The 22,100-nt window shown below is 38.0% G+C and overlaps 6 protein-coding genes across 11 annotated transcripts; 2 read left to right on the plus strand and 4 right to left on the minus strand.

Annotated features, from left to right (window-relative positions):
* Positions 1–324: 324 nt before the first annotated feature.
* On the minus strand, positions 325–6,113 carry LOC119985292 (RNA-binding protein 2-like). Its single transcript, XM_038829548.1, has 7 exons — positions 5,888–6,113; positions 3,664–3,779; positions 3,340–3,577; positions 3,183–3,244; positions 3,021–3,102; positions 802–921; positions 325–680 (listed from the first exon to the last, which is right to left on the minus strand). The coding sequence occupies exons 1-6, from the start codon at positions 5,991–5,993 to the stop codon at positions 818–820; spliced, it is 708 nt and encodes a 235-aa protein (XP_038685476.1). The 5' UTR covers positions 5,994–6,113; the 3' UTR covers positions 325–680; positions 802–817.
* A 724-nt stretch (positions 6,114–6,837) lies between these two features.
* On the plus strand, positions 6,838–7,834 carry LOC119985877 (protein yippee-like At4g27740). Of its 2 annotated transcripts, XM_038830327.1 has the most exons (3): positions 6,838–6,977; positions 7,157–7,268; positions 7,453–7,834. In XM_038830327.1, exons 2-3 carry the CDS (start codon positions 7,176–7,178, stop codon positions 7,675–7,677), a joined length of 318 nt encoding a protein of 105 aa, XP_038686255.1. In that variant the 5' UTR covers positions 6,838–6,977; positions 7,157–7,175; the 3' UTR covers positions 7,678–7,834. The 2 variants fall into 2 exon arrangements, with proteins under 2 accessions (XP_038686255.1, XP_038686254.1); XM_038830326.1 differs by lacking the exon at positions 6,838–6,977 and having other exon boundaries at positions 6,984–7,268.
* A 608-nt stretch (positions 7,835–8,442) lies between these two features.
* Positions 8,443–10,314, plus strand: LOC119986016 (protein yippee-like At4g27745). Of its 3 annotated transcripts, none has more exons than XM_038830544.1 (3): positions 8,443–8,571; positions 9,187–9,314; positions 9,874–10,314. In XM_038830544.1, exons 2-3 carry the CDS (start codon positions 9,219–9,221, stop codon positions 10,099–10,101), a joined length of 324 nt encoding a protein of 107 aa, XP_038686472.1. In that variant the 5' UTR covers positions 8,443–8,571; positions 9,187–9,218; the 3' UTR covers positions 10,102–10,314. The 3 variants fall into 3 exon arrangements, with proteins under 3 accessions (XP_038686472.1, XP_038686471.1, XP_038686473.1); XM_038830543.1 differs by lacking the exon at positions 8,443–8,571 and adding an exon at positions 8,701–9,045; XM_038830545.1 differs by lacking the exon at positions 8,443–8,571 and adding an exon at positions 9,095–9,117.
* On the minus strand, positions 10,161–13,891 carry LOC119986015 (pentatricopeptide repeat-containing protein At2g13600-like). Its single transcript, XM_038830542.1, has one exon. The coding sequence runs from the start codon at positions 13,770–13,772 to the stop codon at positions 11,208–11,210; it is 2,565 nt and encodes an 854-aa protein (XP_038686470.1). The 5' UTR covers positions 13,773–13,891; the 3' UTR covers positions 10,161–11,207.
* Positions 13,892–14,866: 975 nt separating this feature from the next.
* LOC119985987 (dof zinc finger protein DOF4.6-like) lies at positions 14,867–16,581 on the minus strand. Its single transcript, XM_038830495.1, has 2 exons — positions 16,364–16,581; positions 14,867–15,928 (listed from the first exon to the last, which is right to left on the minus strand). Exons 1-2 carry the CDS (start codon positions 16,385–16,387, stop codon positions 15,077–15,079), a joined length of 876 nt encoding a protein of 291 aa, XP_038686423.1. The 5' UTR covers positions 16,388–16,581; the 3' UTR covers positions 14,867–15,076.
* A 752-nt stretch (positions 16,582–17,333) lies between these two features.
* LOC119985985 (exonuclease mut-7 homolog) lies at positions 17,334–22,007 on the minus strand. 3 transcript variants are annotated; one of them, XM_038830493.1, is made up of 8 exons: positions 21,589–22,007; positions 21,080–21,211; positions 20,198–20,321; positions 19,584–20,020; positions 19,251–19,327; positions 19,034–19,169; positions 18,050–18,253; positions 17,334–17,736 (listed from the first exon to the last, which is right to left on the minus strand). In XM_038830493.1, exons 1-8 carry the CDS (start codon positions 21,982–21,984, stop codon positions 17,677–17,679), a joined length of 1,566 nt encoding a protein of 521 aa, XP_038686421.1. In that variant the 5' UTR covers positions 21,985–22,007; the 3' UTR covers positions 17,334–17,676. The 3 variants fall into 3 exon arrangements, with proteins under 3 accessions (XP_038686421.1, XP_038686422.1, XP_038686420.1); XM_038830494.1 differs by having other exon boundaries at positions 21,104–21,211; positions 21,565–22,007; XM_038830492.1 differs by having other exon boundaries at positions 21,565–22,007.
* Between the last annotated feature and the right edge of the window lie 93 nt (positions 22,008–22,100).

Below are 22,100 nucleotides of genomic sequence, written 5' to 3' on the forward strand. Positions count from 1 at the left end.
TCGCCGGTCAGGATACCTCGGTATTTACTATTTACAAGAAATGAACAGTTCAGATCCCTAACTACACAGTGGGCTGTGGATAGAGCTGCAATATTGATACCGATGGCGATACTACCTGGTTCAACCTTTGAAGCCTAATCATAGTTTGATTCCAAGAAAATGGAAAATAACAATACTCCGTCACATCATTCGTTGAAGAATCATGTCATAATGGACAATCTAAGAACTGCAATCTTAATAAGCAAAGCGAAAATCAAGATTTATGAAAAGTTATTGAATGAAAAATGAAGACATGCAAAAAGAAACCACATTACTTCACACAGATGGTACCTAATTCCCAGCTTTAAGCACTTCAATAGGTAAAAATATTTCTCAGGACCTATTCCCAGTAGCAGAGCACTGACAAATACAAAAAAGTCTACACTATCCTCAACGAGAAATAAGCAACTTCTTATAAGATGCATTAAGACAGTATAAATAATTTTAAAGAAAAAATACATAACTTTAAGTTTTCTAAAGAAGAACACACGCTTTGATCTCTGGTGATGGGTGCACAATTATACGGAACTACAGATTTAACTTTGTGCTAACGAAAATGTCGAATTATAAAAATATGTAATTCTCGAAATGGCGATGCTGTATTGTTCCTCGTTACCATAAACTCCTGATTCGCGCAAATCCTACAGAGAAATGTCGTTCCATGATTTAGAGAGCGCATCGTTTCATAAAAAAAAATCCCCGACAACACCTATGCCCAATCATAAAAAGAGCTCGTACGGTTAATGAGAGAGCCTTAATCACCTGAAAATAACATAATTCAACGTTTGCCCCGATGCCCGCCACCTGACCTTGCACCAGGATAGCGAGCAAATTGCAACCTTAGGTGGACCGAGTCACGATCATGCTCATCAAATTTGTAACCTGCAAAATCAAGCTTAGCTATTTCCGCAGCACAATTTACCACTCGTACAATGGCGAATCAGGGATCAGCGGATAGATGATACAAGGCGTGCAATGATCACCCCAAATGCAAAAACTTGAAAGACACAAGAAAAATGCCTAGAATCACTCTCCAGGGCACCGAAGTTGACAAGTGTACACGGACACTTATTTTGTAAGCTCATAACAGAGCTTGCTGAAAGACGAATGAAAGAATAGTGTCTACTCCTTCCGAAAATATGGCTTACCACAAGGTTTTTCTTTTTTACCTTATATAGTTATATGTACTGTTAAGAGGACAGCCATTTAGATGAGAAGAGAAGGGGAACAGAAGGCAAGAAACACGATTATGATTTTGAACAGTTCTCATGGGATTCCAGAGATTGGAGTTACCAAAACAGATAAGGCATTCATCTACACAGTATCTTGACTCTTGACTGGTGGCCCGATATATGCCAAGACCTACTGAAGCAAAGTAGGTTTCGGATAGTAAGTCATGTTAGAGAGTCAAGGAAAAGTATATTCAAGTTGATCAAAATTGCAGACGCGAATAGGTTACCCGACGTTATAAACCATTAACTTGGAAGTTCGCGTATTTGAAAATAACGGTGAAATCAACGTCAACCCTTCCACTAAGAAGCCCCTTGAAACATTTAAACATAACACGGGATACTAGAAACACCAAAGATAGCAACCCTATTAACCGCATCAACTGTCAACAGAAGGAACTCTTGGAGAATATTGGCATTAGGAAACCTGTTTATTCTTCTACAGCAATCAGAAGGTTTTGATTGTTCTGTTTAAAAAAAGTTATTTTAATACTCATTTTCAAGGCTATAGCCAATTCAAACAAGGATTAGATATTTGAAAACTGAGAATGCAACGGAACCTCTAAAAGTTAGAATCTGTACGCCAGTAAGTAAATAGTTTAATGATCTATGTGGAATATCTAAGCTGCCTCTGTCTACCTAGTTATAATATGTTACGGTAATTGACAATTGAAAGCTACTTCCTTTCTTTGATGAATATGAAAGCTACTTTCTTTAACGTGAAACAATAAGAGAATTACTCAATAGCATGAAAATCCTACAGAATGCCAATTGCACAGCAATCCACACCTTTTTAACACCTTTAGATAATATCCTTACACCGCCGTTGTTGTATTGCAACCTACAGGGATGGCTGCTCGGTAATTGAGAGGCAAAACTTCATACATCCATCCTTTCTGATCCCACCTTCACTATGAAAGCCTTGCACATAACGTGTTGTTTCTTTTCTTATTATTGTTATTTGTATATCACTGTACTCGCTTGGGCACAAATGTACAACAAACGAATACCAGATGGAAACTATCTCAATATTTGACGGACCCTATTATTTTTTGAAATTTCCATAACGGACTGACTCGTTTGGACTTGCATGAAATTAACACTAATCATGATACTTATTTTTTAAAAATGACAATCAACAGCCCCGTACTGCGATCAACTTGCCAACCTAGCCCCACCCACCCAAGATCCCAAAGAACAGGGGGTGGGGAGGGTGGGGTGTTTGGAAGGGGAGGAAAATGCCACAAGATTGGAAATGAAATACAAAATTCTTCAGGGACAATGTAAAGCGCAATTAAAAGCCAAAGGTCCTGTCAGTTAGGAAACAACATCCTTATCACTACGTCCCATTATTTAACCCAAAACATTGTGATCCACTGATCCTTAAACAGTTTGCCTAAAACAGTATGATCCTTAAACAGTTTGACACCCCAAACATACTGCTCTCAGTAAATGGCTCATTTTTCAATGGAAAAACCATCCCTTTTTAACAGCACGCCAATTCAGTATAAGCAAGAATGCGCACGAAGTCATTATGGTCAACAACTCTTGTGAACAAGGCTTTGCAGTAGGCGAGGTAGGGGACAAGCAGAATGTGCACACGAAGTTATGAGGCCTTTAAAAAATTTTAACAATAGCAACCCAAAAGGCAAATAAAAAATAGAGGACATGAAATCATATGGTAGTAGGATTCGACAAGCACAGCTGAAAGACTATGAAACCAACTGTCAAAGGAAAATGTGTCAAGCAAACCTTGCAAGGCATCCATGGCAGTGGCTGCATGAGCTGGACTCAAGAAATCTACAAAGCAAAGTACTAGTGGCTCTCCCCCGGGCTGCGTAGAATAATAAAAATGAATCCATCAACGTACAAATATTAATTGTGCACTTCACAATATGCATAGGAAAAACATACATGTCTTGATTCCTTGTTTACAAGTCTCACTTCCTTGTAGCCAACAAAAGGCCGAAATATATCTGTTTACTGAAGTGAAGGGAAAATCCTAGAAGGGGAAGAATGCAAGAAATAACAGGATTAACTATTAAGTATGGAAAATTCAGAGGAAGGATACGAGATACTTCTCTCCGGGTACAGTCAGAAGGCAATCCCTCCACAAAGAGTGTACTTGAGGCATCAGGTGGAAGGGAGACCTCAGACCTTCCACTTCCAAATCCCAGGCTCCTGTCCTTTACAGCAGGCCCACGGTCAATAGGCTCAACAACCATCATACGTCGATCATCAATGGGGCGGCCAGCTACCCCTCCACTTATGGGTCTGGCAGATTGTCCCCCACCATATGATTGAACAGGCTGGTACATTTGATTAACAAATTACTTATGATAAATATATAGTGACAAAAAAAAATTGGCAAGGCAGTTAAAGATTGCTTGAGTACCGCGCTGCGAAGATAACGGTCATAGGATGCTCCAATGGATTCAGTATCTCTACTTAGAGCCCCCCTATCATCATTATGGGGAAAATAGTTGGGCAGCTCGTGACCACTGGGGACGTCTACAAAATTAAACATGTGACTCAATAATATGACAGCAAAGTAGGGAGAACAAGAGGAAAGTGACAAGTTGAACAGGTAAACTAATGAATAGCAAACAAGTATAAAAGGGAAACCAGACTATGACAGTCTAAATCTACCACAAGAACATTAATTTGTTTATCATGACTATCCCAGTAAATCACTCAACTCTTCAGATATATACTAGCCACATTCATTGTAGAGTGCAGACTCCAAATGACACTAATAAGGTTAGGTGATACATATCTCACTGCACTACCAGTTATGCAGAGAATATAACATGTTTATTGCTTGACAACATAATTTGAGGTCCTAGTCCATGTTTCAAGTACAATGAAAAAAAAGTAATTGATGAAGGTAACTGCCATGCAAAGGCTTCCACAGTAGAGGAGGATCAGGAAAGAGCAAGATGTACACTGCCATATCCCAAAATAGAGGTGTTTCCAGGAATTGAAAGCATGACCTCTAGGTTGTGGTGAAGCAACTTTATCACTAGATCAAAAAAAAAATTAATTTAAAACAATTATTAGATGGTGAATATTAATTAGTATCAACGTTCACAGTGCATATCCAAAGAGGAAAATAGTTTTGTACAGCATTCCTGTTAAAACTCAGCAAAGATGCACTGAATCCGTTACTTTCATCATGGCAAGGATGCAGGAAAGACAATGACTCAGGCCCAACATAACATGAACATATAAAAATCTTCTAATCTCTTAGAATTATTGTTAAAAAAAAACACTAAGTGACATGACTCATTATCAACGTGCAATCCCTTGTCCTAGTGGTGAGGTTGCTTCTCCGCAACCTGGAGGTCCAATGTTCAAATCCTGAAACAGCCTCTCTCACTGCAAAAGTAACAATGCGTACATCATGCCTTTCCCTATTTTCGCCTCCATTGTGAAGACTGGAGGAGTTGTTGCCATAGCTGCCTAATCAACTATCCATTAATAACTATTAACTAATAATAATGACCCCAAAATTGAAAAGCATGCCTATAATGGACTCAAAGAACAAAATAAACTGAGACCCACTTCATAGATTAGGAACTAATAGTGCGATTAACTTTGAACATCATTGGACATATATGGATAACTTGATTTGCTTTTAAAATTAACCATCACTGGTGAACTTAATGGTCAGTACCTTAATCCCGTAATTTATTAATCCACGCTAGTAACAACTTTTGCACAATCATATACATGAGGAATCAAGGTTATACACACAGACGCACACAAATTAATGAGTCCAATCAACAAAAGAAGCCACACAGGTAGGAATATATTTCGTTTCATAATATACTCATCCGATGACTGATCTAAAAAAATAAACTAAAGCCAATTCTCCTAGTGTTATTTACTTCCAGAAAAGTAGAACTAATAACGTGTCTGTCATCAACTAGCATACCAATTACGCATACATTCAAGTGATTTAAGTTACTATATGTCAAAAAGATCAAGCTGACACGTATCAAACAGGTGAAATAACACTTCAATAAACTAATAAATATCACTTCTTCAGTAAGAACTAAGAAGAGACAGTTTCTTAGAAAGATACAGAAATGAGTTCTAAATAATATTTCTCACCAGATAAAAACATAGATACACTCAGTAGAATTTAAAGAAAAACGAACACGTCTCTCAATTTCCCACGGTTTTCCCTTTGGCTGCTAAAACAATGTAGGAAAAGAGGAGAACAAAAATAAGACATATCAAAACGAGCTCGCCAACAACTGCTTAAGCAATTTAACCGAAGGCCAAAAAAAAACCAAACAAACCCTAATCAGATTTAAAAAAAAAAAAAAAAAAAAGCACAACCGTTCTTACTGATGAAGCACTTGAGTTTTGAAGATAGGGACGGTTGATCTTAAAAATTAGAGCCGGAAAGGAAAAAAAACTGTAAGTTATCCAACTGAAAATTTGGTTTCGCTCCCTATCAGTTCCTCGTCAATCTAATCAATCTAAACAGCAAACAGACGAAATAACAAGCAGCAAACCTAATTTTCACTACAAAGGAGCAAAAGGGTGCAGCCAATTGAGGCCAAAATGGTGAGAGAGGAAATATGAGGAAGTGAAAGTGTGAAACCTACCATAATCGGTCCGAGGGCGTTTCCCGACGAGAGTAGCGATGGACTGCGGAGGAGGCGGCTGCTGGTGTTGGCGTGCGTCATTGTACCTCCAATACGCATCCGCCATATCTAGAAAGACGGTGGAAGAGAGATGCTGGAGGGCTTTTGTCTCCTCGAGAACTGCGAGATTGAAGAAGAAACTAGTCACTTGAGATTCGAGGGAAAGGGCAGCCTCCGGATTTTGTCTGCACTGTTTACCATATTTTGTTATTTTAACTTTTTTTTCTTTAATCCATTGTTAAAAACATTATACAAAAGCATATAAATAAAAAATTATGATTCTTTCTTTTTATATAATTCTTTTTTGAAAGAAATGTCAATGACATTAATTAGATTAGAGAAATCTAATACAAATCCATATATTGTGGTCACTATCTCTACCCGAATCGAAGGTTGACGAAACAACACTTCAAGAGAAGTACCAACGAAAAAGCCAAACGAAATACTTACACCTAAGACAATAAACACTCCAAATAACACCTATAAAGTAGCAAAAGAACCTAAAATAACAAAACACTCATTCAAGTTCAATATGTTTTTCCCTTTGTCACAGAGGGAAATTTAGGGTTTAGGGCAAATAAAATGTAATGCAATGTATTACTACTTGGATAATATTTTTTAGAGTTAAGTAGGAATAGTTTTTTAAAAGGCCAAAGAAAAGGTTATCAAAATTGATGTATATCAACAATTTTCTTGTATGCGACTTTCGCAGTGAACGAACGAGATCGGGATAGGCAAGATGAACACACAAATAAGACGAACAAAATTGATGTGACAAATAAATTATTAACATGGCCAAATTCTTTGATCCCTAATTGTTTGAGGCTTTGATAATTACAAAAAGGCAGGCAAATAGTAAACTTTCCATGTTTTTTTTAACTCTTTTAATTTTGATACCCAAACAGAACATTGAAAAGAAAACAAATGAGTGAGAAAGGGAGAAGTCAACTTCCTGATGGGGCCAAAAGATAACTTGTTAAAGAAAGTTTCTCTCTTCTCTGGTTACAATAATTCTGCAGTAGGCAACAAGGTCCTTTTAGTCTAAGTCTTGGTACAATACTTTAATACTTTTAATCTAGTTTTGTTATCTTGATCTTGAACCTTATCTATGCTTCAACTCTCAAACATCTGTCTACGATGAGCTTGAACAATACTTAGATATTACTGGTCTGGATGTTTCAATTTTTTACGACTTGTTCAAAGATTTCTGTTTGTTTCTGTGTTGATCAGCAACTTAGCTTTCAGTTCCATGGAAGAAACGAGTGGTTCTCCCTTGTTCAGCTGCAAGACTTGCAGCAATCCTCTGGCTTTTCCAACTGATCTTCTCTCCAAGAATTTCCTTGTATCTCTCCCCTCTCTATACGTATATCTGTAATGTTTTGTTTTACATATAATGACTGATCCAGTTGAAATCAGTCATTATATGTAGTGATTAATCGTTTTTGTATCAGATTATTATTCTGTTTGAGAAAATCCTAGGAAATATATTAGTAACTTTGTTTTCTTCTCTGTGTGATTGTAATCAGGCAAAATCAGGGCAAGCCTATATGTTCTCTCATGTGATGAACGTAGTGTTGGGGCCAAAGGAAGACAGGCAACTCTTGACTGGGCGTTTCACCATTTCCACCGCATACTGCGGCATCTGTAAGCAAGAACTGGGCTGGATGTATGTTCAAGCTTACGACATCAAAAACAGGTTCAAGGAAGGCAGATTTGTGGTCGAGAAATCCAAGATCACTTTGGACTATTGAATGATCTCTCTATCATAACTATAAATAATCCTGTTTCAGGACAATTATAGACTTTATGGGTGTTGTTGATCATATGCTATGCAGGGACTCAATTTGATGTTTGCTTCCTTTTGCTGCAACAAATAAGAAAGATTGCGTCTGTTATCTTTTAATTACATTTGAAACTACAAGGAACCCTTCCTTTGTGTATTATTCAATCAGAACTCAGAAGGGTTAAATCTAAAATCCTTAAATAGTTTTTCCCAAGCAAGTTTACTGAACTAGAAATCTGCAGAATGAATAATGGCTTCTCACAACTATAATTGGAGTCAACTGACAAAGTCCAGGAAAAACCATCTGATCAGAAATTCAAACTTTGCAATTCAGATGAGATCAAAATCTGATATAGACCAATACTTTCCTAAAATGGATCCAATCACTTCAATGCTTATCAGCTCAACAAGGGTTTACTTTGCCTATAAACAAATCTAGACAGAGTCAAATTTCTCTCTTTCTTTTTTTTTCCCCTGAATTATTATTAAAGTCTTGAATTGAAAAGTTCTATTTTTTAATCAAAATCATCTGATGATTTCCTTCACTTCTCTGCCATATGATAAATAGTATTAATTTTGCTAAATGGGCTTCACCAGTGAAGTGCCATGGGGCCCAATACTTGGCGGTGCAGCTGAGAGTCACAGGCAAATGCGCGCGGGTATCCCGTCGTTTTCACTTGTTGGACTGATCTGAGATGAAGCCAGTGAAAACCAAAACACAGAGTAAAACCATCAAATTCGCCAGCTGAATCATCTTAACACCCTCTCTCTCTCTCTCTCTCTCGCTCTCGCTCTCGCTCTCTCTCTCTCGGGCTTTCTCTAGACTGTCACTCGGTCTAGATTGCATGCTATAAACATCAAGGTTAGTCAAGATTTCATGATTCTGATATCTTTTCCTTTTTTCTTCATTCCCAACTCAAGCAAGGAATAATGACGTTCTCATCCATAAACTAGTGGTTTAGTTTTTAATTTATAATCCAATTTACGCTGCATTACCCATTTGCCTTTACGTGATGAAGATCAAAGTCCAAAGATTCCATCTAATTTTTTTAGTGGGTTTTTATTTTTTATTAGTTTTTTTTAATAGAAGATCATTTGTTATTGTTTTCAATACTTAATTGAGTATCGCAATGATCTTCTTGTTCACTGTTTTCGCCAATTAATTCTGTCTCCATCACTCTCTTTTCTTTACTCAATATTCATTTTTCTATCATTATTTTGGCAAACTTCACTCGATCCTGTGATGATCCACTTTGGTCTAATCTTACACGCCAACACTCTTTTGCTTCCTTATCTTTCCTAGTAGACTTTTGGGTCAGCATTGATTCTTTTGCAGGTAAACTCTTCTTGATTTGATCGCCTTCTAAATCGCGTTTCTGTTTTATCTGTGAAAACTTCTAGAGTTGTGGTGAGCGTGTTTTTGTGTTGCCTGTTTTATCTTTCTTCGCCTGTAATGTGTGCGTTTCTTGGTAAGCAGAGAACTGGGTTAGGCCTGAAATTGTCGATTTGATGGCGGCGGAAGTGGTGGGTCCTCGATTGTACAGCTGCTGCAATTGTCGAAATCATGTTGCACTCCATGATGATATAATTTCCAAGGCTTTTCAGGTGAACAACCATATTCTCTGATTTTTTTGTTGAACGCTCAAACGGAAATTGTTTTATGTGATGGTTCAAGTAAAAACCAAATTATGAAAAGCCCTATAGAAAGAAAAACTCTTTAAGGAAAAGATGAATTGTGTCGTGGTTGCCTGCTTTATGATAATTGGCAGTGCCCTTTGTTTTTGTGTTGAATTGTTCTTTGGTTTAAATGGAAAATTCCATGTTGGCCTCCAACACATTTGTCAATTTTTCAAGGTACGATGTTTACACTGAAAAAGAATCATTGGTGAGGAAAACCATTCCAGAAACAAGTTGTCAATGAAAAGAAAAGTGGGTTTAAAGATAATCGAAGACACATGGATGGATGATAATAGCCAGGAATTAGTAAAAGGTTTTGTGAACTGTGAATGTTGGAAGATGTAAGTTTTGTCTAATGTTATTCTCTAGAGGAGTTATCTTCATGCCCTCTCTGATAACTTAGAAAATTTAGTTGTTGTATCTGATAATGATGAAATGTTCTGTGCAAATATTTGTTCAAAACTTTTTCCCCTACTCGGGTTTTCAGGGAAGAAATGGCAGGGCCTTCCTATTCTCTCATGCCATGAATATCGTGGTGGGGCCTAAGGAAGACAGGAATCTCTTGACTGGCCTCCACACTGTTGCTGATATATATTGTGCTGATTGTCGTGAAGCGTTGGGCTGGAAGTATGAAAGAGCTTATGAAGCATCACAAAAGTACAAGGAAGGGAAATTCATTTTCGAGAAGGTGAAGATTGTTAAGGAGAACTGGTAGCAACACCCCAATGAAGTCCCTATATCCATTCATTCCATTGGTGATGTAAGTCTTTCAGCATATTCATGTCCTTCATTTCCTCTTTGTACAGAAAATTCTCTATTAATTGGAAATATGTGAATTTTCTCAATGTTCATTGTTTCCATTTCCTGTCTTGAAAATTTCAGTTGGATCTTCAACTTCTTTGTAAAATAAAATTATGTTGTTCCTCAAGTGCTTTGTTTCTTTGTGTGTCAAGGATTTTCAGGGATAAGACTAATGTTTGTTGTTGGTTCAAAGAATGGAAACAAAATGAAAATTCAATATCCAAGAAATATTTCATGATGTGCTTGAAAATCTGCAAAATTTTGAGTCGTGTACTACGTTCTTAAGGCAAATTGCGCTTGGGGACTTGCTAATTGAAACCATGTAATGATCCTCAATTCCTGATTTTATTTTAAACGTGCGCTGATTGAATCGGGAGCCTTGGAGAAAAGCATGGTATGGTAGAGAGTTTCTTGGTTGTTTTAAGTTTAACTTCTTTTGGTTTTGGATATGCATTGTCTGCTCATTATTCAGCAATGTGTGGAGAAAATTTCAAATTGCAGTGCCAGCATAGCTATTCTTGGCACTAGATTTCAGAACCATAATGAATAATCATCGTTTCTTCTGCTCTGATCACGGTGGAAGGTGTATCGCAGTGTAGCTGATATGAAAGTTAGGCTTTGCTTTCAGGTTTAGTCCATCTATCCTATTTGTCAATTGGGCAGCTTAGTTATGCTTAGTGAATCCAGTTGTTTCATGTTGTTAATGAATGGAATAGCAACAATGGCATGCCGTTTGGGACATCTTAGTGATCAATTTTTTGCTTGATTAGTGGAACATTCGCATTTTGTGAAGATTGTTTGCGGATTGCTAGATCTGGTTTGCACAGCAGGCGATGAAGAAGCCTTGCTAGTTTTCAATCACCGCTGGATCTCAAATCCTTGTGATACACAATTCTCTCTTGCAGAGAAGTTCTGTCTTCTTGAGTATAGGAATGCATGAATGAGCAGGGCATAGTATTACGGTAATGGACTGTGCAAAATTACAAAAAGCAGGTAATCAGAAGATACAGGATGATTATGTCACTGAGAAATTACAGGATCTCTTTTCATGTGAAGGTTTAAAGTGTTCAAAGTAGCGTAAATTTCATCTGTTCTCATGTGACTCCTGTCTGAAGCAAGAAAAGCATGAATTTCATCTTTGTCCTCAATCCAGCTGCAACCCGGGCTCTTCTGTATTCCTCCATCCTTCATCAGCTGCCTTGTTCTTGCTAAATCAGACCATCTTCCTGCAAAAGCGTATAGATTTGCCAACAGGACGTGGTTGCCAGAATCACTGGGCTCCAACTCCATAAGTCTTTTAGCTGCAATTTCTCCTAATCCAACATTACCATGAATAACACAGCCTCCTAGCAGCGCACCCCACAATACTGAATCAGGTTCCATGGGCATGTTCTTAATGAACTCGTAGGCTTTGTGAAGCTGGCCGGCACGACTTAGGAGATCTACCATACATGTATAGTGCTTCAGAGTGGGTTTCAAACCATAATAGCCCATCAAGTCAAAGAATTCGTGACCTTTCTCCACTGATCCAGCATGAACACAAGCAGAGAGAACAGATAGGAAAGTAACATGGTCTGGTCTAACGCCCATGGCCAGCATTCTCTGGAAGAAATCCACTCCCTCCTCTCCAAGTCCGTGTGTGGCGTATGCAGTGAGCATGGCATTTTGGGACACCAAATTAGGGTTCGCAATCCTATTATATGCAAATGTTGCATACTTTATACTTCCACACTTTGAATACATATCTACAAGTGCTGCTCCGATATGGACATGTGAGTCATAACCACATCTGACTGAAACTGCATGGATCTGCTTCCCTCGCTCCAATGTGATCAACCGTGAGCAAGTAGGCAAGATTATTCCGATAGTGTAGATATCAGGCTTCATGTCTGAAGCCTGCAATTCAGAGAACAGCTGCATAGCCATGTCATGGTGTCCATTCTCTACATGACCGGCAATAATCCCATTCCATGTGTATATGTTTGGCTCATAACCGTCTCTTTTCATCTTTTGAAGAAGGTCTTGCATACTTTCAATCTGGTTGCAACGAGCATAGCCAGAGACCAAAGCATTCCAAGTTGCAGTATCATTTTCAGTTATCTCATCAAAAGCCATTTGAGCAGCTTCTAAGTCTTGGCACTTGCAGTACATTTCAACCAGAGCCCCCCCTACAAAGGTATTGCAGTGCAAACCTTTGGCAATGGCATAGGAGTGTATCTCCTTGCCCTGCCTCAAAGAAGCCATATCAGCACATGCAGTCAAAACACTCCCCAAGGTAAAAGAATCAGACTCAAGCTCTTCCACCATTAGCAGATCTGAAAACATGCTCAAGGCTTCTTCATACATGAAGTTATCAACAAAACCCGAAAGCATAGAGTTCCACGAAATTATATCTTTCTTGATTCCTGCAGCATCCATCTGATCAAAAAACTCCCTAGCCCTTGAGATCTCACCATTCTCGCAGTAACCCACAATCATTGTATTATAAGAGACTGTATTTTTCTCTGAGAACCATGAAAATATCTTGAGTGCAGTTCTCATATCACCACACCTTCTATACAGATCAACCAATCCGTTTACAACGAAAGAGTTAGACATAAATCCGTATCTCATTATATAGCCATGTAATTCTCTTCCCAGGTCTAGCTTGTGCAATTTAGCACAAGCAGGAAGAACGCTGGCCAGAGTCCGTGCATTTGGTTTCTGCCCCTCTGCTTGCATTCTTGCTAGCATTTCAATAGCTTCCTTGTCATAACCATTTTGAGCAAAACCTCCAATAACAGCACTCCAAGAAACAAGATTTGGACTAAAACTATCTACCAATGACATTCTCTCCAAAAACTCTAATGCCTCATAAACCATCCCATTGGCAGCACAAGCTGTAAGCATGGAATTCCACGAGACACGATCCCTCTCGTGCATATTTTGTAGAACTTTCTTAGCATCCCCTAGGTATCCGCATTTACCATACATATCAATCAAAGCATTTCCTACATAGATATTTGAAACAAACTGATATTTGATCGCCATCCCATGTAACTGCTCGCCTAATTCCACCATGCCAATTCCACTACAAACCTTAAACACTACTGGAAACAGGAAAAAATCCAACCCAATATCGTCAAAAAGTAATTGTTGAAAGATTGAGACAGCATCATCAAATAGGCCACGGTCCAGATGCACATTCAAAATGGCAGTCCAAGAATACAAGTTTCTAAGCGGCATTGCATCAAACAACAAGCTTGCATTGTTCACACAGCCACACCTACCATACATTTGGAGCAATTTCGTCTCCACAAACTCGTGTCCATGAAAACCAGATTTGATGGTGTGGGCATGAAGTTGTTCTCCTAGATTTGGGCATGTGCAAGAATCGAGAATGGAAGCGTACGTAGTTGAATTGATTGGTTTGTCAAGGATGCATAGATGGGTGTCGGTGTTTATTGGTTGAGAGGTGATGGTAGGTTGGTGAATTTTTCTTGGGCTTTGAAAAGAAAGCGCGATGGGTTTATGAGGAGAAATAGAAGCAGCGTGAGATGGCGGAGGTGGGAAGTGAGCCATGGTTTCCGATACTTGGGCAACCATTTTGGCGCGCTAAGTGAAGCGACAATAGGGAAAGAAGATGAAGAAGTAAGCGTGAGAGATTATTAGCAAAAGCTCCGTTTGGATATGCAAGAAACCTTATCCCAATGATGGACGGTATTGTCATTCCATGTGTTACTATATAACCTTTTTTTTTTTTTAATGAGTCGAGCCTGAGCTCAATTTTCAAGCCCAATAAAGCTTGAGCACGGAGGAAAAAAAAAAGGCGAGCTCAGTTCGAGCATTCTAAAGGCCGACTCAACTCAGTCCATTTACACCCCTTCATGCGGCATAGTTACAAAAAAAAAAAAAAAAAAAAAATACATAACAGTTACGTTGCATTTGAAAATATTGCCTAATGGATGGCCATAGGTAGTGCAATTATGGTTTCATACTCTCCCATAAGTAATGCCACAGGCCCCTAAAAGATTATCATTCATTTTAATCTCTAATTAATGTGGCACGTGAGATATTCATTGATTATAAACACAATTGTATGACTCTCTAAATATCTAATATTTCAAATGGCGTGGATAAAATGGGGATAAAAAATTTAGAGACGAAGCATTTTTTTCTTCTTCCAATATGGACTGTAGGAGGAATGGTGCACCAAAATATATTTAAAAATTTTGGAGTGATTTAAATTCATATTAAAAATTATAAAAAAATAAAAAAAGTTGTTACTTAAATTTCATCCCACGATTCATATTTGACAATATTAAAATATATCCATTTATGATTTTTCAAAAATTATTTCGGTGCACCTACCCTCAATCAATCCCTTCCAATCCAATAGATGCTAATTGCCAAATGAAAGTCGAGAATCTCGAACGAAGGTGTTGAAAGGACCTGACAATTCTGACTTGTTGTCAAAGCAGGAAAGGCAGGAAAAATCCCAGTCAATTTGTTCATCAAACTTCTCACATACCTGAGCTAACATATCTCTCTAACTACATACCTAACACATGGTGCAGGCATTAGAGCGATCGACTGTTTCTCTCTTTCATTTTAAACATGGATCCTCATTTCTTTTGCAACACCCATTTGAAGAAGCCAACCTAAGATAAGCTTCTGCCTTTAAGTTCAAGAACACAACATTGATCATCAGAGAGTAATATTTAAAATATCACAAGACTAAAAAACACAAAGAAATTAATTAAGTAGGCTAGGCTAGGAAAAGAAACCAATTTACCCCCATCACTTAGCTTTAATTAGCCAATCAAACTCCAAACAAAAGAGAGAACCAAAATATTTTTAAAATAAAAAACCCAATTAATCTCAACTCTTCTTGTATCCACTCTCTTTTGTTACCATCCACCACCCAACATTCCTTGCCAGTACCCAGTTGAATCTCCTTGCCCTCTATTCTGCTCAAATTGAGTACTGCTGCTAGAACTAGTAGTAGTAGGGTTTGGAATCTGCTTCATATCCTCCATTGGAAACAAAAGCCTTGCAGCACTAGTACTGCTAGTCTCTTGAAGAGCAGTGTTAGCACTAGTGCCATTATACCCACTACTTTGAAAAGCTTCCAATGAGAAATTAAGGGTTGTTGGTTTGTAGTCATCCGCTGGCAAGGAAAACCCAGCTGAAACAGGCATGGACAAGAAGGAACTCATCAATCCTCTTGAATTAGCAATTCCTGTGTTGAGAAGCTCCATGGCTGAGAGATGTTGCTGGTCATGGTGTTGAGATGTTCTACTAGTCGAACTAGGGTTTTGAGGTACGTCATCAAGTAGTAGTGGTGGGTAAGCTAGGTTAAGATCTTGGGCATGATGATGAATCTTATCATTAGGGTTTTGATGAGGAAAGCCAACAGGTGATGATGAGGTGATATTCATCATCAGATCATGATGATCAGGAACCTTATTCTTTGATGAAGAAGAAGAATAAGAAGAAGAAGATGAGGATCTCTTATTCTTTCTAGAACCACCTCCCACAGGAACATTTCTAAGAGATCCACCTTCAGTCCAATACCTTCTACAAGTCTTGCAGAAGTATCTTGGTTGAGAGAGACTGTAATTGTTGTAGTAGCAGAACTTGGTGTTGGTTGAATTACACCTTGGACAATTCACAGCTTGATCCTTTTGAGGTCTTGCTCTTCTCTCTGCTGCTGCCGCTGCCCCCCTTGAACCTTCCATGGATTTAACCACTCCAATGCACTAAAATAAAGACAATAACAAAAGCCCCATAAAAACTTCAACGATCAATCATCATCAAAACAAAAGTAGATAAAAGCAAGAAAGTAGAAGGGGAAACAAACAGAGAGACACACAAAAAGTAATCAAAACAAAGTTACATCAACTACTTTTTTTTTCCTATCTTCTTTCTCATCAGATGGTGGAAAAAGGAAAAGGAGAAAAGTCCAGTACTTTCAAGACATAAAATGAAATTAAGACAGCAACATAAACTGATAAAAGTTCAAATATGAGTGGGTGCTAGACAACAAGCAAAAAAACCAAACCTTTTTAGGGTTAATATCAATCAATAAGAGAGAAACCCATAGAAATTAATTAAAGCTAATAATTAGCCTGGGATTTCCCAAGAAAAGTGAGTAGAAAAAAGAACTAAGAGAACATGGGTGTCTTTTAACTTACCTGCGTCCACTGAGCAGTATCCATTGATTATGATTTAAGAGAGAGAGCGAGAGAGGGAGAGCCTTCTAGGTAGTAGAGGAAATAGCAACTACTTTTCTTGGTTTAAAGCCAAGAGATGGTGCACTTTGAACTTCGGAGGGTTAAGGCGGTCTTTCTGACAATCGTTCATTGTATTATTACCTGCAAACACTTTTATTTGTGTATCTGCTGAATGTCTTGTGCATGCAAAAAAAAAGATGAGTTTTTTTTTTTTATATCAGTACTCAATAGTCAAATCTGCTTTGCTTTTGGTTTGAGAGGTTGTCATTGTTGTGGGTATGCACTGCGGACTTTGGAGGATTCTTTTTCTGACCAGAGAATGAGGAATGATTCTTCTTCATCTCACATTTTTTTTTTTTGTTATTTATGTTCTTTTTCCCAGTGCTTTGTATATTTTTTTTCTTTGGCACTAGAGATATAGTTTAGGTGGGTACTGTGCATAGGTTTGCTTTAAACATAATCCATGGACATGAAAAAGCATTAATTAAAACACAATCCCATGAACTGTTTAATGTTCATAAGAAGAAGAACAATTCTTACTGGAAAGTTTGGGAATAAAATAGCTCCCAAGTGGCGGCGGCTGGAGGGTCCAAAGCCAGCTCGAGAGAGTAGGCACATTGTCAGGAAGTGAACAATCAACCGCGAAATGTCGAGTTAGATAGCGAAACGTGTCCCTGACGTGACTAGCTGGAGAAGGAGAGAGGGAATATTTAGGACATCCTAGAGATAAGTCACGCACGTGCTTGATGCTTCAGTGACTAAAGCCCCGTCATCTCAAAACTCAATCAGAGCAGAGGACTCATTCTACCGTCCATTACCACTACTCAATACATGTATGTACACGTAAAACACAAAACAGAGATGTCCCACAATCAACAATTACTTGCCAACTATTTGGAAAGTGCACATTTTTTACGTTTACTCCACGATAAAAGCAGCCAATGTTTTTTGTATATTGATGATAAATTTAGGAACATACAATAAATTTGCATATATATATATATATATATATAAATTTAACTAACATTTAGCTTCAATAAAAGCTTACATTTTGAGCCAAGCATCAAGTTCCGTCTCCCAACTCTTCTTCTGTGCTCTTTAAAACCTAGTACCACTTTTATTCCAATGTCTGCATTTTCATCATGGGCACTCATAGTGTAAAAGTACTCTGCTGATAACTTCATTAAATTGAGAACGGAGTTGGTGCCTTTCATTCCAATTCAAGTCAAAGGAGACATTACTCAGAATGAAACGCTATATTGCTAATCCTCAAGTCATTCGTTCAACTTGCAGACATCTATGAATTTCTGAACTGCATTGTGGTACTGGGTTCCCTGCAACATAGTCACACGCACAACTAATCAGACCAACTGATGCAGCATTTTGAGTAGTTGTTTAAGGAGCAAATGACCCTTCATCACAAACTGGTCTTATTCTTCTCCAATCCTGTTCATGAGATTCGATAACTTTGCAATCATTAAAGCCCTATAGAATTTAAACTGTCTGCACTCCCACAATATACAATTAAAAAAAAATGGTTCCAAGATCGATCATCTAGCTCTTGTTGATAAGAAGAAGACGAGAAACAACAAAATCATGTTCATAGATATGATCAAATGATAAGATGTATGAGGAAAAACACATTACCTCCCAATATAGTTGGTTGCAGTCCATGCACTGCCAAAACTCAAGGTTCTTATTGAACAAACAGTTGGGAATTTTTTGGAAACCCTTTGCAGCTTCAACAGCCTCTTCAGTTGTAAGAGGCTTTTGAATAAACCTCCCATTGCATTTGGTGCACCTCGACATCAGCTGATCCTCGCTAATTTTCAAGTGGAAAGTTTCAATGACCTGCAAAAGTTCAAAAAGATTGAGCTTAACTTTGAGAAGTTCTCAATACTCTTCAGCAAGACAAAATCATAATTTGATGCCCCACAATGTTTTATGTTTCTGGTAATCATCTCTATCAGGAACCAGACCATTGTGCCATATAAATAAAAATTAAACGCCTAGAGTCAAAAAAGACATTATATTGGATGGTCAATTCCAGCATGCCGCAAAGATGTCCCATTCAAAAGCACGAAGTAAGTGCTCACGTGATCCATTTATGACACATGCTTGCTGTTATTAGATTAGAATCCCAATGTCTCGATGCCAAATTGCCAAGAGTTAACTTATTTAATTCCCAATATTCATTTATGATGCATGCCAACACCATAAATCTTGTAAACTACCGCTACCCTCTATCCAGTACAGATAAAAATGCCACAAGACATCTTTTCTCTAACATGGAAAAATGGCAAGACTATGAGCCTTTTAAAGTTATAGCCGCGAGCTCCTTGTTTGACCTATAACCATAAAAAAACATACACTATCAGAAAATGAAATTATTGCTCAGAGAAAAGATACCAATATCAATCACAATACCAGCCTGTTTATTCAATTAATGTAACTTGATTTTTGCTGGCAATTCTATTCAGAATTAAGTCCTCACTCCCCAATGAGTTTTATCCACAATACTCACTATTAAAGACATCAGTAGGATTCAACGCATCCAAATTCTCAGATACCAATGATATTGCAAAAACAACTGTTTTTACTGATCCTGCACACTAGAAACAACTCATGTACCTCATTTAGTTGTTCATTCTTCAGAAGACTTTTCACCCTATATATTTGATTCTTTATCACATACTGGTGCTTCAATAGCTTGGCATCTCGGGTCAAGAGCACTCTATTCTCTCTGTATGCTTGATCTATTAACTCCCTATATGCAACAGTGGTCTGTATATTAGTATCTGCGATGGTTTCCATAGCAAAACCAAGTCAAACCATATTAGAAAGATACCTTGAATCTGGCTTTTTTGACGGTGGAATTGCAGCATCTATTCCCACGCACCTTAGATGTTTTGCCAAGCCTTCAACCTGAGTAAATATTTGCTTAGTCTTTCACTTGTAAAATGAACATTGTAGTACTAATTTTACATCGCATTGGAGAGAATTTTCAAGGAATATTCCTTGTAAACAGAGGAAGAAACAAGAAAATTTTATCTTGGACTACAATGAACATGAGAATGGCATGTTTGAAAAACTATTTTTAGGCAATCAGTCATGTTCTAAAAGCCTTATTTTTGAAAATATTTTTTAACAACTAAACACGACAAATTTAAAAAAAAATTACCATCACATCACAAAGAAACATAGGATTTCCATCATCCCCTAAGGACAACTCCCATGGTGGAGGGCCTTGCCAGTCACCTGCAATGTCTAACTGCTTTTCTCTGCAACTTGCAGCAATGGAAGACCTTTTCTTTCCCCTCCTTTTGGAAGTTCTTGGTTTTCTATCAGATTCTCTAAAAAAAAAAATTTCACCATATTTTCTCACAATCGTCAAGAGGGATTCATTCATGGGCATTGTATTGATGCAAGATGTCCTCAAAAATCTCTCTCCAATAGCTATTCTTTGAGAATATTCAGAAGAAACAGTGGCCTGGAAAATATCCTGAGCTTTAATCATTCTAAGACTAACAAGTCCACTAGCAACATCAGGCTCCACAAGAATGTCTTTCAATCCAAGGTTAGAGGTATGTAATCCATTAATATCTTTGAAATGATTCCCTGCAATATATAAAGACAAAGCATCTCTTTAAGCTGTTTTTCAAGCAAAGGAAGTTATTTTAACAAGAATATTTACCAAGCACCAGGGAATCAACTTCTGAAAGATAGCATCAAGTGGTCACACAGGTTTTAGAATTCAAATGTTGAATATATAATTTTCTTTTAAGGACCACATACCTTCTCTTGCAACCTTTGCCTGGAAGACGCCAAATATCTCGAGCAAGCAGTAGGCATCTGTAGCAGCATACGTTTTCTGCTCTTCCGTAAGAGGACGATGCGACCAATCACTGCATTGAAGCTCCTAAAGAAGATATAAACTACATTAATAAATATGGAATCTGGCATTAGTACATTCCAATTCCCCAGGAGCATCAGAATCTGACTTTGTCCTCCTTTGTGAATAGATTCAGGATAAATAAGTAAAATGTTTTACACCATCAACATCAAATTTGAGAACGCAAGCCCCTTCGGCACAAAAAGGGAAATGAGCCAACAGAAGTACAATGTAACAAGTTAACCATAGGTGAGGTAGACTTTCAATATAGAATAAGTGTAAGTAATACTTTGAGAGCAATTTATTTGCCCCACAAGCAGTCTAGAAGAAATTATGAAGGTTCCCATAAATGACAGGTTATTCATCAATCATTTTCACTCTCAATCGAGGCAACACTTGCTTGATAATCCAAGCCCAACAAGTGAGCAATTAAGCTACGCCTGAGATTAACAGCCTAGCCAAGTTAATCCTCCTCAGCCTAGCCAAGTTAATCCTCTTGAGGACACTCCAAGTCTCGTGCTACAGAAAAAAAGAAGCGTAAAAGGTCATATTTTCCTATCTGTTTGATTATTATTTAACCGCAGCCATTTAAGAGCCTATATAATTTCTTTCCAGCTTAAGCTACATTGATTGCTAAATTGATGAAACCTTGCATGAAATTCCCAAATCATTAGCAGATGAAAATACTCCAATGAATTGGAAAGAGACAACAGCAAACTGACTTCTCAAGTAAACATATCTGGATGTTCATACACATGAAAAGCCAGGCATCTAAATGACCATACTTTTGATAGAGAAATGTCCAGAACCTCTCTGCAGATTGTAGCCAAACTCTTAACTTCCTTCTGTATCTTCCTTCCCGGTTGCTTATGTTGTAGAAAGTAATATACGTTCGAGATGTCCAAATAGGGCTCCACCTATACACCATTGTTTTAGTAAGTATAACTGGTTTAAAACATAAATTAATTAATAATCAACACACCTCATGATAATTTACTGTAATCGTATGGGAGATACAAAGGAAAACAAAGAACATTTGAAAATATCTTCTCTTTCAAACTCAAATAGTGCGCCTCACTTAATTTCTAAGTTTTGCAACTTGATTTCCATTGTTTTTTGAAAGGTTTCCAAGGTTTGTTTGCAAAAAAGACACTTCTTTAAGGAAATTCAAAGCTCTGATTTCCACAATATGAAAAACAAATGAATTCGCCTTCATTTACTTTCATTCATCCGGAAAAAGAAAACAGCAACTTTAAATTCAAAACCTTACCCTGTCGAACCCAGGATCACATCCATGAGAGCAGAAAGTGGAGGACAAATACACCAAGTCCTGCTTGAATCGAAACCCCAATTTCAATATATCCGGTGAAACAAAAACGTCCCTCAGCAATTCATATACAGAAGATGGAGAGATAGCGACCAGGTCGAGCAAGAAAACCACTGGCTCGGCGACCTCGTCGCAATCGACCAGGTCCGACTCGAGTCGTGAACGTAGCTGACATGCGATTTGGAGGAGGGTGACCGTGGGGAAAGAGGAGCATTGGTTGGTGCGGATGGGTTTCCACTCGGCGTCGAGCCCTATGACCGTCGAAAGACTCAGTGCCCGAGTCAGGTGAGTGAACTCGGTAGACTCGGTGGAGGTGACTAGGTGGATTTTGAGGGGGCTTTGTTCTTTAAGTTTAGAATCCATCGGATGGCTAAAGAGCGTTCCGATCACCATGCAGAGTGGGAGTCTTATGGGAAGCTTGTAGTGGGCCTAATTCATAAACTTCTGCGGGCTTCCATGGGCTCTTCTTAAATTATTGA

This window comes from Tripterygium wilfordii, chromosome 19 (genome assembly GCF_013401445.1).
Source record: "Tripterygium wilfordii isolate XIE 37 chromosome 19, ASM1340144v1, whole genome shotgun sequence".
Lineage (NCBI taxonomy): Eukaryota > Viridiplantae > Streptophyta > Magnoliopsida > Celastrales > Celastraceae > Tripterygium > Tripterygium wilfordii.